The 16,361-nt window shown below is 50.1% G+C and overlaps 7 protein-coding genes across 7 annotated transcripts; 3 read left to right on the top strand and 4 right to left on the bottom strand.

Annotated features, from left to right (window-relative positions):
• Window positions 1–638: 638 nt before the first annotated feature.
• On the bottom strand, window positions 639–1,578 carry ATNIH1004_001396 (putative TFIID and and SAGA complex TAF10 subunit; the record flags this gene model as incomplete). The annotated part of the gene is made up of 2 exons (XM_033566096.1): window positions 639–1,097; window positions 1,174–1,578. The coding sequence occupies 2 exons, from the start codon at window positions 1,576–1,578 to the stop codon at window positions 639–641; spliced, it is 864 nt and encodes a 287-aa protein (XP_033431853.1).
• A 403-nt stretch (window positions 1,579–1,981) lies between these two features.
• ATNIH1004_001397 (GNAT family N-acetyltransferase) lies at window positions 1,982–2,653 on the bottom strand (the record flags this gene model as incomplete). Its single annotated transcript, XM_033566097.1, has 1 exon — window positions 1,982–2,653. One exon carries the CDS (start codon window positions 2,651–2,653, stop codon window positions 1,982–1,984), a length of 672 nt encoding a protein of 223 aa, XP_033431854.1.
• Window positions 2,654–2,900: 247 nt separating this feature from the next.
• ATNIH1004_001398 (uncharacterized protein) lies at window positions 2,901–3,245 on the bottom strand (the record flags this gene model as incomplete). Its single annotated transcript, XM_033566098.1, has 1 exon — window positions 2,901–3,245. One exon carries the CDS (start codon window positions 3,243–3,245, stop codon window positions 2,901–2,903), a length of 345 nt encoding a protein of 114 aa, XP_033431855.1.
• Window positions 3,246–3,876: 631 nt separating this feature from the next.
• TBF1 (putative MYB DNA binding protein (Tbf1)) lies at window positions 3,877–6,672 on the bottom strand (the record flags this gene model as incomplete). Its single annotated transcript, XM_033566099.1, has 4 exons — window positions 3,877–5,169; window positions 5,232–5,885; window positions 5,951–6,417; window positions 6,582–6,672. 4 exons carry the CDS (start codon window positions 6,670–6,672, stop codon window positions 3,877–3,879), a joined length of 2,505 nt encoding a protein of 834 aa, XP_033431856.1.
• Window positions 6,673–7,823: 1,151 nt separating this feature from the next.
• Window positions 7,824–9,572, top strand: ATNIH1004_001400 (uncharacterized protein; the record flags this gene model as incomplete). The annotated part of the gene is made up of 1 exon (XM_033566100.1): window positions 7,824–9,572. The coding sequence occupies one exon, from the start codon at window positions 7,824–7,826 to the stop codon at window positions 9,570–9,572; it is 1,749 nt and encodes a 582-aa protein (XP_033431857.1).
• Window positions 9,573–10,048: 476 nt separating this feature from the next.
• Window positions 10,049–12,807, top strand: ATNIH1004_001401 (uncharacterized protein; the record flags this gene model as incomplete). Its single annotated transcript, XM_033566101.1, has 4 exons — window positions 10,049–10,103; window positions 10,167–12,186; window positions 12,247–12,315; window positions 12,375–12,807. The coding sequence occupies 4 exons, from the start codon at window positions 10,049–10,051 to the stop codon at window positions 12,805–12,807; spliced, it is 2,577 nt and encodes an 858-aa protein (XP_033431858.1).
• Window positions 12,808–14,176: 1,369 nt separating this feature from the next.
• On the top strand, window positions 14,177–16,318 carry NRC2 (putative serine/threonine protein kinase (Nrc-2); the record flags this gene model as incomplete). The annotated part of the gene is made up of 5 exons (XM_033566102.1): window positions 14,177–15,050; window positions 15,117–15,290; window positions 15,350–15,475; window positions 15,531–15,912; window positions 15,973–16,318. The coding sequence occupies 5 exons, from the start codon at window positions 14,177–14,179 to the stop codon at window positions 16,316–16,318; spliced, it is 1,902 nt and encodes a 633-aa protein (XP_033431859.1).
• Window positions 16,319–16,361: the final 43 nt, after the last annotated feature.

The raw sequence follows: 16,361 nt of genomic DNA on the forward strand, positions 1-16,361 counted from the left end.
TACGAACGAGGGTAGATGTCCAGGGCTGAGGATCTCATTTGGGTCTCGTTGGCGTTTCTATCATAGCTTATGCTATCAATTTGTATATCTATTGAATGTCATGTGTAAAATTAGCTTACAGGGAGTTCTTTGTTGGATGTTAAAATCATCGTGTTATGATGTGGCTATCATTTCGTCCTATGTTTAGCAGTTTCTGCTGAGACTACGTGGATGCTAAGCATTTATATGTTTGTAGATGGTGGATGAAAATGGATTGTTCATATCTCTCATCAACCTGATAGACGCCAGATGCAAAGTTTGGCAATATAAGAAAACAAACAAGAATTTTAAGAACCAATTTAGGATATCGTTCGTCCTTGGACCCAGTATTTACGCCCGTAAGCAGCAGCAAGAGACATAAAAAAAAAAAAAAATAAATAAAAAGAACGAAAGAAAGAAAGAAAAAGAAAAGAAAATAGAACCAACTGCATCGCCTTCATGCCGTTCGATGCATACCCAGTGGAAAGCCTCTAAGGCGGGTATTTCCATCTTAAATAAACGGCTCGAAAGATGTGAACCAATTTAATCCCGTAGTAGGCGTCAGGATAGCGTGTAGGGAGCACACCTTTTTTATTTTTTTTTAACAGCACGATCGGCCTTTACCGATAGAACTCCCCTCTCTTAACACTCACCCCATATTCAGAGACTGCCATGCCGAGATCTTCCATGGTGAGAACCGTCCGTCCCTGTCCTGACCCGCCGGAGCCACCACCTCCAAATCCAGGTCGTTGAATTCCCAGATGCGTGCCGGCCTTGCCCTTGCTTGTTTCGCCCCCGGAGACACCGGTTGCGGCGCTTGTGGCCCCCGCGCCCGCAGCACCCGTGGGCATGTTGAGTCCCGAGGCGGCGTTGAGACTACCCATGGGGTTGCTGGCGGACGAGCTGTTGGAGGCCCGGATACGTGCATACTGATATGAATCGGCAGCAATGTCGGCGATAAATTTCTGAGCGGCCAACGCCAGCAGACGGGCCAGGTGAGGCGGTGTTTGGTTTGGTCCGTTCCCAGGAGGAGGTAGGCCGGCAAGAGTGAGGTAGTGAGCTGTTACGGCGTCGGGGATCTATCCGGTGTTAGATTGAGTGCATGTGAGATGGCGATGAGAGAAAGATAACCGTCTGAAGGAGAGGAAGTCTTACAATGGGCGCATATTCATCCATCTTGCCCAGGAACTCACGCAGACTGGTCTCCTTTTTAGGAGGAGTTGTGCCTGTTCCTAAGGCGTCCGCTGATTCTGCACCCTGGACTGGGTTGCCGAGTGGGACAGAGCCGTCTGGATCGGTTGCGTTGGCCATATTATTAGCAGCCGTATTGTCGGCGGCACTGTTAGCTATATCTTGGTCGATGGACGCATCGAGGGTGGTGGTATCTGGCACGGGCTCTTGCTTCGGTACGACTGTTGGCTCCGGGTTCTTTCCCGATTGTTCTCCGGCTGCTGTATTTGAGGAAGATGGGGGTCCTTGTGATGCAGTCTGCGATGCAGTTGGCGGTGGAGGTTGCGACGAGAACGTCACAGGAGGCTGCGATGACAATGGATCGGCCATGGTTGTGGCAGAGTAAAGAAAATAACGCACGGCAGGGACTGGGCGACCGAATGAGTGAACCAGTACCAGTATGAAGTAATCCCGGGTTTGGACAGCGGGCGAGTGGTGAGAGGTCTCCGTTTCGGTCGCGATGGTTCAAGGCGGAGAACTTGCCGTGTTCGGCTGATTAAAGATCTATTTGAGTTTATTGTGTCTATCAAATATCTTACGAGTTTACGTGATATCAAGAATAAACAGTTATAATAAAGTAAAATAAAATAGAAATTAATCTTAGTGGACTAAAGGTGTAGTTTCTATAATCAGATCCTATGAATCGGGTCAAAATTATTATCTGCTTGATCTTTCTTTCCGTCCCTTTTTTCGTTTACAGTCAGAAATGGTCGGATGCCTGCTTTGAACTGCTTCATTGCCGTAAACCACTTCTCGATACTTCATCCAATTTTTTCCACATAAAGATCGGAAATTCTCCTTCCGATTCGGTACCAACATACATGGAGACATCTAACCCAGCTACCTTGAATCCCATCTTGAGATAACTCTGGATAGCAGGATAGTTGACATTAGACACCTCTAGCCATACGTGACGGACCAAGTACCTAGCAACGCCAATACTCTCTGCAAACTGCACAAGCGTAGGTCCAATCCCTCGACGACGGTACGCTGGTTCGATCTCGATATCCGTGACTATCAGACGAGAGTTCCAGGAGGAAAACTTGGCAGATATGAAGCCAGCGACTTTACTCGAGGCCTCGCCACTTGAACTGTGGATATCTTCGACGATAATTGTAAAGTTATCCTGTGCATCATCGTCATCTTCGTCCGAGTCTTCCTCGTCTGGAAAAGACTTGTGTAGAGGACGATCTAACTGGATCGACTCTAACTGGACTCCAAGACCCATCATCGCTGAAATCGGACAAGGACTATCGAACTTCACTTGGAAGATGCGGTCTGTGTTGAAAGAGCTGTCAATAGTAGACAAGATAGGTTGGTCGTCTGGCCTCGAGAAGCGGTAGTGGAGGTTCCTTTCTGAGTCGGTGAAGGGCAAATCAAGCGTGCGCATTGCAGTAGTCTCCATGACGAATGACTAGAAGATATAGGACCAGTATGCTCTGTACGGTCCGGAGTAGGAAGTCTTGTAACGGATTGTCTCGTTCTTTATGTGGCAGACACGAATACGAGATGACTCAAAAAAAGGAAAAACCAGCAAACCTCAACTCCATCCAGAATCAAACTACACCAAACAGTCTATAGTCATAATCAACTGTCTGACAGGGGGCTACTAACTCCCGACCACCCCGGTCCATGAGCAAAACTCGTCCTTCTCAATTACTCCTGCCTAACTTCTCAGTCCGCTCCCGACGAGTCTTCAGCATCTCCTCCAGAATTTGCATCTCGATGCGGAGACGGGTCTTTTCATCAATCGCTTGCGCGGGATCCGGGGAACCGGCTTGTCCTTCCTGGGAGTTTGGTATTTCATTCGACTCATTGGTTTTAACGAAGCCTAGCATTCTCCCTACGCAGAGGAAGAGGAAAGCAACAAAGATGATACCAAGAGTGCAGGGGATTGTAAATTTAAATACGAACTCGATTGTTGTTAAAAACGTAGCAATGAAATGTTTGTAGTAGGGTGCATCGGATGACGGCATTTTGGTGTTTATGGAAACCATGACGATGGTGTGTGAAGATAGAGAAGACTACGAAATTGGTATGTAGATTGAAGATGGGGGTTGAATGAGGATCGAAGAATCTTGGGCAACAATCCATAAATAAAGAGACCTTCCATCAGGTAATGCATCTTGACGGGGGCTGTGTTGGAGTCAGACTGCGAGGCTCTTAGAACACTCGACGCTTTGTTGGATAGATCTCAACCAGTAGAAGAATGGTGTACACAGTGGCGGAGTTGTGGCTATACAGCTGGTAAGAAACTCCGCCACTGTGTACACCATTCTTCTACTGGTTGAGATCTATCCAACAAAGCGAATATCACCGACTAGTCCAGTCACATAGCTGTACGAACTCTTCGCTATGTCGCGACTATTGATTCTTCATCTGGAATCCCCGGGTAGATTACCCCTAAAATACATACGTATGCCAAAGATCCACCCGCATGGGCCAATTACTTATATACTCGTACAGAATGACTTGGTACGATCACGTCAATCGGCTTATCCTTCTCCATCAAGCGGGAAGATTTTCTGCCGTTAGCGTTCGATAAGGGCGAGATTCCACACATCTGAACAGGGAGAAAGAAACTGACGTAAAAAAAGGAAAGAAAGAAAGCAAAGAAAGAGTATCAATCTACTGCGTAACCCGCATATTTGGATCGACATGATCCTGGTGGTGATGTTGGTGGTGTTGATGCTGGTGTTGTCCAAATTGGTCCCCATGAACTTCTTGACCAAGAGTCTGCATCAGGTTCTGCTCTGCGGTTTGGTCAAATGCTGCATGGGCATGACTGCCAGGGTCCGGAACCAGACCTGGTGACGCCATGGCATCGTGGCCATGCCCTAATGCGACCTGCTGAGAATGCGCTCCGGCAAGGGCCATCATTCCCTTGATTCCTTCCACATGGGCCTTGTCCTCTTCACCTTGCTTTTTTTGGCGCTCCCGTGCTTCCCGCTTGGCTGCCTGAGCGGGTGCGCGCGTCTTGAGCTCGCCGGTGACAAACTTCAAATAGTAGGGGACCTCGATCCCACTTTTTAGGAAGAAGAGTTTCAGGTTGCGCGCCTTGTCCTTGAGCTGAACTTGATTTCGATCCTTCAACGCTTCACTGATGGTGCCCCCCGGGCCGAACATGGCTAGAATCTGGCTCCAGTGGGGGCCCTTCACCCGATCAAGTCCGGCCATTAGAGCATTCTCCTCCTCGGTGGTCCAAGGTCGTCGCTGACTGGGTAGACCGGACTTACGGCTGCTTGGCGAGGCTTTTGCCGATGCGGCCATACGGGCACGTTCGTAGAGGACCTGTGTAGGCTGGGATTGTGAATAGTGAGGGATGCCAGGCATGTAGCCATGGTTGGCGGCGGCTGAGGCGGGTCTTCCCGGCATAGGCATAGGAGTAGTCTGATGGCTGTATTGCTGGAAATTCTGCTGGAGATGGCTTTGCTGGAACGTAATCCCTGGCGATTGTTGATATCCTGAAGGCGTCGGGCTAGGTTGGTAGTGGTCTTGGGGAGGAGCTTGTGGAGGAAGTTGACTGGCTGGCTGTGCCGCCGAATATCCATGAGGAATAGGTGTACCCTGATGAGACCCAGGCTGGGACAACTGTTGCTGTTGGTGTTGCTGTGGCTGCTGAGACTGTTGGGCCGAATGCTGTGGCTGTGACTGAGGTTGCTGCTGCGATTGCGGTTGTGCGGGCTGCTGTGGTTGCGAATTCTGCTGCTGGTTTTGCTGCTGGGATCGTCTCAACCCATGGCCCTGCAGTGCGATCTGTGCTGCGCGAGCTGCACGAGCAACAAGATCTCCATGCATATTTCTGTCGACGGGAACATCATGAGTCGGTGCAGCCACCGGAAATTGACCCTGGAGAGGTGCGCTGGAGGTCTCTGGGGCATCGCCACTTGACGAAGATGGCTGTCGTCCCTTGGTCGCCTTCTTTGTGAGGGTTAGCACCGATTTTTAATCGAATGGAAGGGTCTTATAAAATAAATACGAACCTGTTGGTTGCTAATAGCGTCAAAATTCTTGGTAATGTATGAGCTGAGGTCTCTAAGGAAATCTTCCCAATGATATTTATCGGGCAGAGCTTTCATCGCCTCTTCATTATTGATGTCGTTCAGGAGGATATCACGGCGTGACCCAGCACGCTTCACAAAATCAGTTTCGCTCGGGGCTAGCTGGCGGGTCCCAGAACGCCTGTCGAGCAGACGCTGCTCCAGATCATCAGGAAACAGATCATAGAGCATCTCTGTTCTTGATCGCTCCGTGGTGTTCATCGAGGCGATGAACGCTTGCGTCTTTAGCTCCAGGAACAAGGCGCCTTGTACCTTGAGTAAACGACCGCCTTCTGGAACGAATACGTCGAGGAAGTTGTCATTTAATTCAGAGAAACCAATTTCCTGGGTGCCAAAGATGCTAGACACAAACGACGCTAAATTGGCCTTCCTGATGATATCAACTTGAGAAGACTCCGTGAGGTCCAGTTCGATCGCAGATAGGAACGATTTCTTGGTCGAGTAGACCTTCTTGGTGTGGTCAAAGAGTGAACGCATGGTCGCATACGCTTGTCCATTTTCTGACTCCGGTTCAGAGACGAATGAGGTGATGTCCTGGTAAGTCGACTTGGCCAGTAGGGATAGAATCTGCGTCGACTGGAAGGTCGGTCAGGACCAGTCCTATACCATATCATAAAGAAAAGAAAAGAAAAAAGACTCACCAGATTGTCCAAGATAGGTAAACTCTGAGTCTTAAGGTGAGAATTCGCCTTCACAAACACCATGCCCTTCGGTGTCGATCGGTCGGAGTTGTTTACCATTTGCTGCTGGTCAATAGCACATTGCTCCTCTACCCGTTCTGCATGATTCATAATGTTCGAGATTACTGTTGCCATATCTGTGTCGATTTCCTCCTGGCTAGTCTCTGGTGCCACAGCAGCCTCTGCAGACTTATTGATCAGACCATGTTTGTTGTCATCTTGGGTCTCCACCGTGCCAACTACACCAGTCCCCAAAGCCGATGCCAATTCCTCTTCAATCTGATTTCCTGGGATCTGGTCTCCCAGTCCATGTTGCGGTGCGGGGAGAGTGAGGTCGCCTGGTTCGGATTCCAGACGTCGCTTTTTCGAGGCGCGAGGAGAAAAAGAGTCGTCGTTTTCGTCGAGGGGATGGGATAATTTCGGGGAGACTACAGGGTATCGATGTCAGCAGGCATCTCTCATCCTACAATAAAGAAAGAAAAGACGCTAAGAGAAAGGGAAGGATGATGGTCCTCTCTACTGTCCAGTCTGCTAGAGTCGGGCGGTAGGGAGGGATCCCAAATATACTCATGACGCGGTGAGTGAAGCTTACCATGCTCATCTTTCTGGGGCAAAGGGGAGGGAGGAAGCTCAGAAGGCGCTTTTATATCCGCAGACGGAGCTGAGACTCCCGAGTCCGCCATGTTCTGGTTGGTGAAGGCAGGATGACAGGCGTTGATTCCAAGAGCAGAAATGAGGGCTTAGGGGTAGGGCGCAGGCGTAGGGCTTGCGAGGTTGAGACGGTCGGAATGGCGTGACAGATTTTTTGCCAAGGAACCGGAGAAAACTGGAGACAAGAAGATTGGTGCGGTTGCAGAATAATTTGCAAGTTTGTAGTTGTGAAAGTGGATGGCAGTGATTTAGACCATGGTATTTGCTAGACTTTCTTTAAATTAATTAATTCACCAAAGGCAACTTTTTATACCTCTTAAGAAATTACATTTCTTCACTTCACAACGTATCTTAGTAAGCCTCTGCTATCTCTCACGTGGATTGCCTAAAGAGGCATCAGGCACCATATTGTGCCTTAGTGCCTGACAACAGTACCTCGCTAGAGAGATCTCCTGCACAAAAGAATAACTACAAGGTTCCCTCCTTGTTTTATTCTAAGGGTCCTATTTTAGGATTTTTCCCCCAGTTGCTCACTCATCTCACATCATATCTTTTATACCATATACCACCCTCTGTGGGAGTTTGCAGCGCAATGCTACCCTACATGTCTACACGTCATAGACTTTTAGTTCTCCTATCACGCAAGATGAATTGGAATCGGATCCTCACCCTGTGACAGACTGATATTCTACAATTATCGCATGTTGAAATTCCTTGTAGAGATATCAAATTGTTGGGGATCCTATTACTGGGGTACATTGGGGAGGTTCTTTCCGATGCGTGCCTCAGTTCTGGGCCCAATGCGTCAAAATGACCGCAGCCTGAGTTTATTGAACCTATGGCCCCTGTTATTTTGAGTGTACCAATACGGTTGCTTCCAGGACCCGGCTGGGCTAGCGCAATGAATATAGTATTTATGGCGTCACGTCGCAACTCCAAGCGTTGTCGGGGTCTGGACGGCGATGATACCTCGATTTCGACGTTTTCAGACAGAGGTTCCTCTCTATCTCTATAGCCTTCCTTGGTCTTGCATACTACTTATTCCGTCCATTGCCCTGTGGGTTGCTAATCAGTATTGGCTATTGTTGCTAGCGAAGATTTGCCATTTGATGGTGGCCGAAAAAGCTAGGGTAAAAACACATCAATTTCATGCCTGACATTCATCTGTGACCAGGAACCCATTATGTTGATCTCTAATGGTTACGCGTCGGCCCTTGTTGCAGCATTATATGCCTCCTTGGGCTGGGGTCAAGAACTCAAAGAGCAGGTCTGGGGAGTTTTCGCCTTTACCCTCCATGGGGACAGTGTCCCGGCAGTTATGCCGCGGCCTCCTGCATTAACTCCATATGGGGCCAGGGAACTGTATACCGCTGGGTCCGCTTTCCGAAGCCGATATGTTGCGATCCAGTCAAGCAATAATGGTCCCAGCACGAGAATTGAGAGCTTATCTCCGTATGCAATAGATCCTGGAGATATCGACGTCCTGAGCACTACCAAACCGTCCGATATAGCGTCTGCTCAAGCCTTTATGCAAGGACTCTATCCCCCTCTTAATGAGTCCTACAGCGGCACGTATGTCGATTCTTCGTACCGGCTGGCGAATGGCTCAGTAGCTGCAGCTCCCTTAAGAGGATATCAGTATCCTCAGATTGTGACTGTGAGCTCAGAAGATCCTCGATCCATTACGGTGGATGGCCAATCCGCCTGTCTGATTCACCATGTGGCAAATTCGGAATACAAATCCAGTCTTGAGGTTCAGGAAATTGTGCAAACCTCGGAGGGATTCTATACCAACCTTTATGACCAGGCTTTGTCTGGCGTGCTTGATCGGTCTTCGGCCAACTATAGAAATGCTGAACTCATTTCTGAGTTCCTGGACTACCAGTCGGTGCACAACGAGACCTTGTTACACCACCTGAACCAAGGGGATATAGACCGAGCCCGGTCCTTTGCCGATCAATATATATTTGCAACAAATGGCAATACAACTTCTTCATCAGCTATCGAGAATAGCACGATTCGTACCATCGCTGGTCGCACTCTGGCATCTAGTATCTTGGATGCGTTTGACAAGAACGTCAATCTCCAAGGCACTGAGGGGATGATGACACTTATGTTCGGTGGTTATGAGCCAGTTGTCGCTCTCACATCCCTCCTGCGGCTGGCATTGCCCCAACATAATAATTTCTATTCTCGTCCCATACCTGGTGGCTCCATTGTCCTTGAGCTGTTCAGCCTGACAAATGAGGCTAATCCGACGTTCCCTGGCCCATCTCAGCTTTACGTGCGGTTCCTCCTACGCAACGGTACTGACTCCCCGGAGTTCCAGTCCTATCCGCTTTTTGGACATAGCCCTAGCAATGACGCTGTCCCATACACAGAGTTCCAAGCAGAGCTAGGAAAGTTTTCGCTAGGGTCAATCCAGCAGTGGTGCCTCCAGTGTGCTTCGGAAGCTGTGTTCTGCTCTGGGGTTATGGATGTGGAACATAATGCGTCTACCAGCAAAAAAGGGCTCAACCCTGCTGTTGCCGGCGTTATTGGAGCCGTCGTCACCCTCGTTGCACTAGCAGTCCTGGCCATTACTGGGTTTTCATATTTTGGTTTCCATTTCAACCGTTTACGCATATCAGGTCTCAGGGGGTTCAAAGGGAGCAACAAGATGGCAAGCGATCCCGACATCTCCTTTAAAAACCCTACATGGGAGGACGTTAAGCCGGTCACCAACCAGGACCCTCACACCCCTGGCGCTAGGGGTGCCATGGTAAGAGGACACGAACGGTTAGGTAGTTGGGAACTACAAGACCACAATGGCAATGACCATACTAGTCAAGGCCGCAGAGAAGGGGTGGTGTCTCCGTTTGACAATGACAGTGAGGCGGAATGGCGCACGCACAGTGCTTTGAAGCCCGTCGCACCTCGTGAGAGTGTTTGATGCGGATTGGTGTCCTAGGTGCTGCCGTTAATATTGGAAATCTTTCATGATTCTTTCTCTTCCCAGTTTGTCTGTTTTCTGTTCTATCTTTGTCCTACTACTGCCTACCGTTACTGCTTACCTAGGTACTGAATAACATTTATTCTGCTCAAAAATCTCCGCTTTTCTCTGGGCATCTGTAGGCCTCAACTGCCATTCACTGGTAGATGCTGATGCGCACCTTCCTGATAAGGGCGATGACATTGCCAGTCCAATGGAACGCTGGATCCCACGTTACGTTGGTGAGTCGACTCATTTCCTCCCTCTTACTTCCTGGTTTTCTTCTTTCTTCTTCTTCCTTCCTCCCATCTTCCCAGTCGCCGTAATATCGGATCCGTTTGTTATCATTTCTTCTATCTTCAGCAACAAACACTCTTGCCATGCCTTCTAACCAAAATATAAACATGCCGAAATACGATATCCAAACACTACTGACCATGAGTCCCAACGGACGCATAGCACTAGATCGATTCACTGACCAGGCTGTGGACAGTATGTGCTTCCTTCCTCGGGAACTACTCACTTTACTGATTCGGCCTATTTAACACAACCCAGACAATCTAGTCCGTCAACAGCATGTAAACACGAATGCTCTCTCTGAGCAAACCGCTAATCAACCAAGAACTGTCGTAGATCAGTCGCGCCAAGACGACGCCACCCCAGGTCTACAGGTTCATTCAAGCGACAATCCGCATCTCTCAACTGACTCCGGGTCAGTACGAGGAGACGGCGGCTTCGCACGATTTCTTAAAGCGCACACCTCTCCAAAGCATCAACGCGTCACTGCTGGCGGTCGTATCGTCCCAATGGAGCCACACTCTGGTTCTCCTAAATGTAACCTGCCTGTAAGTCAGGAAGCAAAGGGACACGATGGCAGACCGTCGGCGGCTCCTCAGAATGAACAGACTGCCCTGGAAAACGTGCCCACCGAGTCTGGGGACATGGCTTCTGCTACCAGGAGAGCCCATGCTTCTGTGGCGTCTTCCAGTTCTTTCCCAAATATTGAACGATTGCAACTTTCTAATACTACACTCGACAACCCTTTCCAGGGCCCAGGATGTCCTCCCGTCCTGCCGTCCATTGCAACTACTCCTGGGCTGTTCCTACAGACCAACATACCTGTGGAATTTAAGAATCAGCATCAGTTTCCTAGAACCGAGAATCCATCTCAGGGCACCTATCAACCTGTATTTGCGGACTGTAATTTTTATAGCCCTGCAACCTTAGGGGCGGGTACTTCCACCTGGTTTCCCAATGTGTATCCGGCCTTGAATGGCTCCGCGCCGTCCATAGCTGCGACTTCACAGTCGAATACACCAGCCTCGACCGCAACCAGCTTCCTGCCTGGCAATAATGCGGCCACAGTCGCCCCATCGGCCTTTAATCCGTATTCCTCGGGGGTCGATCCATGCTATCCTAATCTTGCGCCTCAGTGGTGTCAGGCTACGGCCGGCCAAGCCCTAACCTTCACTCAACAACATCAGCAGCAACAACCCATTCTTGTTGGGCCTACCTCTCAAGAGATACCCTGCTACAAGTCGTTCGAGGAAGCCAGGAAACGGCATGAGCTTCTCTCCGGGCAACTGTCTCGACTTGATAGGTACACTGCCCTGCACTCGTGGGAGATTGACCCGCAGTCGAAGAAATTATTTGTTGAACAGCGGAAGAGCTTAGTGAGGGAACTTGATGTACTGCGGCTGTATAGAGAGCAGCTGGATATGATTTTCGGAGGGTCGAATGCGAGTACGTCTAGCGTAGCGCCATCTCTGCCCGCCCTACCGAACCCAAACCCACCAGGAAATATGACAAGAAACCGTCTTTCCAGGGGGCTGGATGTGTCCACCTCCAGTTCCAACTGCGCGGGACACACTTCCACAACCAAGTCTCTCGCAAAGACCACTTCTTCGGTCCCCTCAGTCGGTGGGTCTTTTAGAAAAGAGTTTCTGAAGCAGAACAGAGAAAATGTCAACGCCTTCATTCGCGGAACTGGACCCAGGAATGTCCAGACAAGCTCTGGATCCGTTGCGGAGCCTGAGCCGGTTTTCCGTGAGCGAAGGAGGGACACAGCCCTTGCGCTGAACCAGCGGGCTATTCAAATGCCGACCCGAGCGACACCTAGCGAGGGGAGTATGTACAGCAATAGCAACGGTTCTGCGAGTGCTATGAAGGACATATCCGCGCAGCTTGAACAGTTGTACCATCGAATTGAGGAGACGAGCAGCCGGCGTGAGCCAATTGACGGGCTTCTTAAAGAACTGTCTATCATTACTGCTGGACTTCTGAGGGACAAGAACGAAGAGACCGAGAGGCCGTTCCGGCGCAGCGTTGGAGCAGATGCCCCCCGGTTTATTCAGAACACCACGGCAGGACGCTCAACGAACAACAGCCATAATCACGCCCAGGGTAATACCCATGCTTTAAAGCAGGTAAGAAGGCTGTGGGAATCAGAGCCTCTCGACAGTCTTGTGAAGAAGTGCAGCGAAGCCTCTTTTGAAACAGACGATGAGAATGGCAGCGGACTCTCGTCCTCATATGTGTCAACTACTGATTCTTGGACCACTGTGCACAAGGGAGAGTAAGAACCCCATGACGAGGCCGATCCTAAACCATTATGACAGGTGCTGATGTATGGCAGGCGCCATTTTGACCGAGAGCCGCTTGCAGGTGAAACCCCTGGAAATCGCCTAGCATCAATTTGGAAAAGGTATAGCAGTTCTTCATAGACATAATGCAATGTATTTAGCTAACTATACAGCACGGCAGGCCTAGTGACCCGCTTCACAGCATGTCACCTCCCCAGGCAGAAAGTTCCATGCGCGGAAACGCTAGAGGCTGGAGCAACGGAACCAGCACAGGGTCGATATCTGCAGCACCACTCAGCAGGAACAATAGCGTAGACTTGCAGAAGCCATTTGCTCTGAAAAATTCTCGGAAGTGCAAGGCGCAAGGGGCACTCCATGTGTATGATGGTGCTGGAGATGCGCCGGATTCGAAGACCACAGGCCAGAGCCACAGCCAACAGAACAATACCGGTCAGAATTCCAACCAGAAGGAACGGCCATGGTACATGCCAACGGAGCGTGTCAAGGCCAGCTATGCGGTTGTCTGGGATTTCTTTCAACGTATTGAAAACGAGGAGAGGCGGATGATCCACGAGTATCAGGGAACAGAGCCAACTTCATGGAGACCGAACTGATGACGGCTCGATTCGCATTTCCCCTTGGAATTCCATTTGCTATATCCTCCTTTGTCTCAATTTCACCCTTTATTTTTTTTTTTTTTTTTTTTTTTTTGTACTTCCCAGGACAAACGACCATTCCAGGCGAAGTTGGTGGTGATTAGGTGGTTGGGTTGATCTGGAAGTTGATTATTGCATGGCAGTTACTACGTGATTGACAAGCCCTTGTATATCTTACAGGACACCCAGGCGATTGGAGGATGTGAAATTTCTGCTTCTTTTGAATGTAACACACTACCTAGCATGTATTCAGGTCTCGGAGGCGTCGTCGTCCAGCTTGCCGAGAGAATTGGCTCTGGGAGTCAGCTTGGGCGATCAACACTTACCAAAGCCCAATCACTCGGGGCATCGATAGGAATATGAAGTGATTATTCTAGCGTGACCGGTTCTTGTTTCGACTTCAATATCTGATCAATAATGGCTGGCTATGCAAGGGGCTTTGGCGTTTCCACGTAGATCCGATTGACCTCTATTGAATGACTGGGCTCCACCCAATGGGACCGACTGAGAGTATATCATCATTCATGTGTGCTGGAGACATGACTCCGGTTGGATTGAGGCTAGTTGTGCACCAAAATGAGGGCCAGGGATGGCTGGTCCTGCAGGCCATAGGTGTAGGAATTGTGAGGCCATCCAAGGGAAGAAAGTCATCCACGGCATGTAAGGGTCATATGATTTCTTTATTTTATATTTTATTGTTATATTTTATTTCTCGGGGTCTGATATCGCTTGGGGTGGTGTTTGGGGGGCAATAATTTGGTAATATTAATATTAATTTTAGATTTTTTACTTATATTTTTATTTAACCTTTTTTAAAAAGGGGAATTCATGATGGCGATTTCCTGGGAATGTCACTGTACCACGGATGGCCAGCCGCTGGACCAGGCCAAGCCCGTACCAGATACCTCAACACAAGTTGGGGAAACCCTTGACTAATCCTGGAATGGCTCCACCTCTCCACTTTCGCCTCTCCGACTTTCTCTTCTTCTCTCCTTCTCCCTTTCGTCGTACCTCGCCCTCGCTGTCTCCTCGTGCCTTCAGTTGAGAATCTCCTGTCTTTCTTTCCTTTATCCCGACTCTCTTTTATCGCCCCGTGGCTGCTGTTCCCTCCGAACGGATCGCTCCCTCCATGCCCGCATCCGTTCCCGTGCAGATGTCCCCTTGATCTTAGACCAGCACCGCCTCTTCATTCCCCCCCCCCCCGCGGTTGGCTCCGACCCGGCAACGCATTGATCGATCGATCTATCTATCTGCGAAATTTCCCGTATCTTTAGTCGTATCAACTCCTCTCCGAATCCATCCTCGTCTCAGTGATCGACCGCCCGACATGACGCAGCTTTTCGCTTCCAGCCCGTCCAATGTGACACCCGAAAAACGAGGAAGTTTCGCCGGCCTCTCCATCGCCTCGAAGAAACATCCCAGCGAGTCGAGCCATTTGCCCACCAAAATCAAGAACTTTTTCCGCATCAACAGTTCGGGCAGTAGTTCCTCGCACCAAAGTCATCATCACAGCGGCGATCGCGACCGGGATAGTCCTTCCGCAATCACCAAATCGCCATTTCGGCAGTCCCGTTTCTTGCCCACTATCGGCCGCAATCGCTCAACCACCGTCGCCAGTGAGGGTAATCCGTTGGACGAGGGTGTGTCTCCTACTGCCACGGCCAATCCCTACTTCGTTCATCAGGGGCAGCCTACCCTGCAACATCGCAACGACGGTTCGGTCCCCTCGTCGCCCCCGGATACCCCCGAACTACAAGTTGATGGCGTCTCCGCGGAGGAGCAGGCTACCACGGCCAACAAGGAGGAACTAGCTCGGAAACTCCGTCGTGTCGCTTCGGCGCCAAATGCTCAGGGTCTCTTTACCCGGGATGGAGCCGGCGAGCGCCCTCAGACGGCTGATCTGGGGAAGGAACCTTTGGTACAGCATGCGAGTGCGATAGAGTCCCAGCTCAGCTTGCCTGATGACAAACAGGTGAATCTGGTCGTCCCCAAACTCGGCAACGACAGCAAGCTCCCCAGTCCGGGTCAGATTCGGGATGCGGCGACTTTCCGCAGGACATATAGCTCCAATTCGATCAAGGTTCGTAATGTGGAGGTTGGGCCCGGCAGTTTCGACAAGGTCAAATTGATTGGTAAGGGCGACGTGGGCAAAGTCTACCTTGTCCGTGAAAAGAAGTCAAGCCGCTTGTATGCTATGAAAGGTAAGCTGAACTGCGTCATGCCCTGTTTCGAGACTTGAGATGTGATTGCTGATCAATCGTGACCAGTTCTAAGCAAGAAGGAGATGATCAAGCGGAACAAAATCAAGAGGGCTTTGGCTGAGCAGGAGATTCTCGCCACGAGCAATCATCCGTTTATTGTTACTCTCTACCACTCTTTCCAGTCCGAAGACTACCTCTACCTGTGTATGGAGTACTGCAGTGGTGGGGAATTCTTCCGAGGTACGTATGGCCGTAGGAGTTAGACTTCGAGATGACCGCTAAAATGTGTACTTGTACAGCTCTCCAGACACGCCCCGGGAAGTGCATCTCTGAAGATGCCGCACGGTTTTATGCCGCGGAAGTTACTGCGGCTCTCGAGTATCTCCATCTGATGGGATTCATTTACCGAGATTTGAAACCAGAAAGTATGCAACACCTGTTTGTAGGCATTATTGCTCAGCTGACCGCCGCTTCGCACAGACATTCTTCTACACCAGTCGGGCCACATTATGCTGTCGGACTTTGATCTCTCCAAGCAGTCAGGCCCGGGCGGAGCTCCTACCATGATCCCGGGTCGCAGCGGTAACTCGACGACATCACTGCCCACGATTGACACGAAGTCCTGCATCGCCGATTTCCGCACCAACTCATTTGTAGGCACGGAGGAGTATATCGCTCCGGAGGTCATCAAGGGGTGTGGGCACACCAGTGCGGTTGACTGGTGGACCCTTGGCATCTTGATCTATGAGATGCTCTATGGGACTACTCCTTTCAAGGGTAAGAACAGGAATGGGACATTCGGGAATATCCTTCGTGATGAAGCGCAGTTTCCTGAACACGCCGGGGCGCAACAAATATCGAAGTAAGTCGTGGCCCTACTCTTGAGCTCTATCTACCGCCCGTTGCTAACTGAGGGGGGCAGCACTTGCAAATCATTAATTCGCAAGCTACTGATCAAGGATGAGACAAAACGTCTTGGAGCCCGAGCGGGCGCCTCCGACGTCAAGACGCATCCCTTCTTCCGGCAAACACAGTGGGCGCTCATCCGCCATATGAAACCGCCCATGATCCCGCACCAGGGTCGAGGGACGGATACCATCAACTTCCGCAATGTCAAGGAAAGCGCTAGCGTTGATATTGGTGGGAAAAACCCTTCCAAGATGAAAGGGGTTCCCATGGATTCCGGGCTGGCGACCCCGAACGGCGAAATATCCGACCCGTTTGAAGAGTTCAACAGCGTTACTCTGCATCATGACGGGGATATGTAACATCAGCCGTATCATGAAGCTAACGACCGACTTGCTTTGAGCA

The sequence above is a fragment of the Aspergillus tanneri genome, assembly GCF_003426965.1.
Source record: "Aspergillus tanneri strain NIH1004 chromosome Unknown AapTan_2_pilon_pilon_pilon, whole genome shotgun sequence".
Taxonomy (NCBI): Eukaryota; Fungi; Ascomycota; class Eurotiomycetes; order Eurotiales; family Aspergillaceae; genus Aspergillus; species Aspergillus tanneri.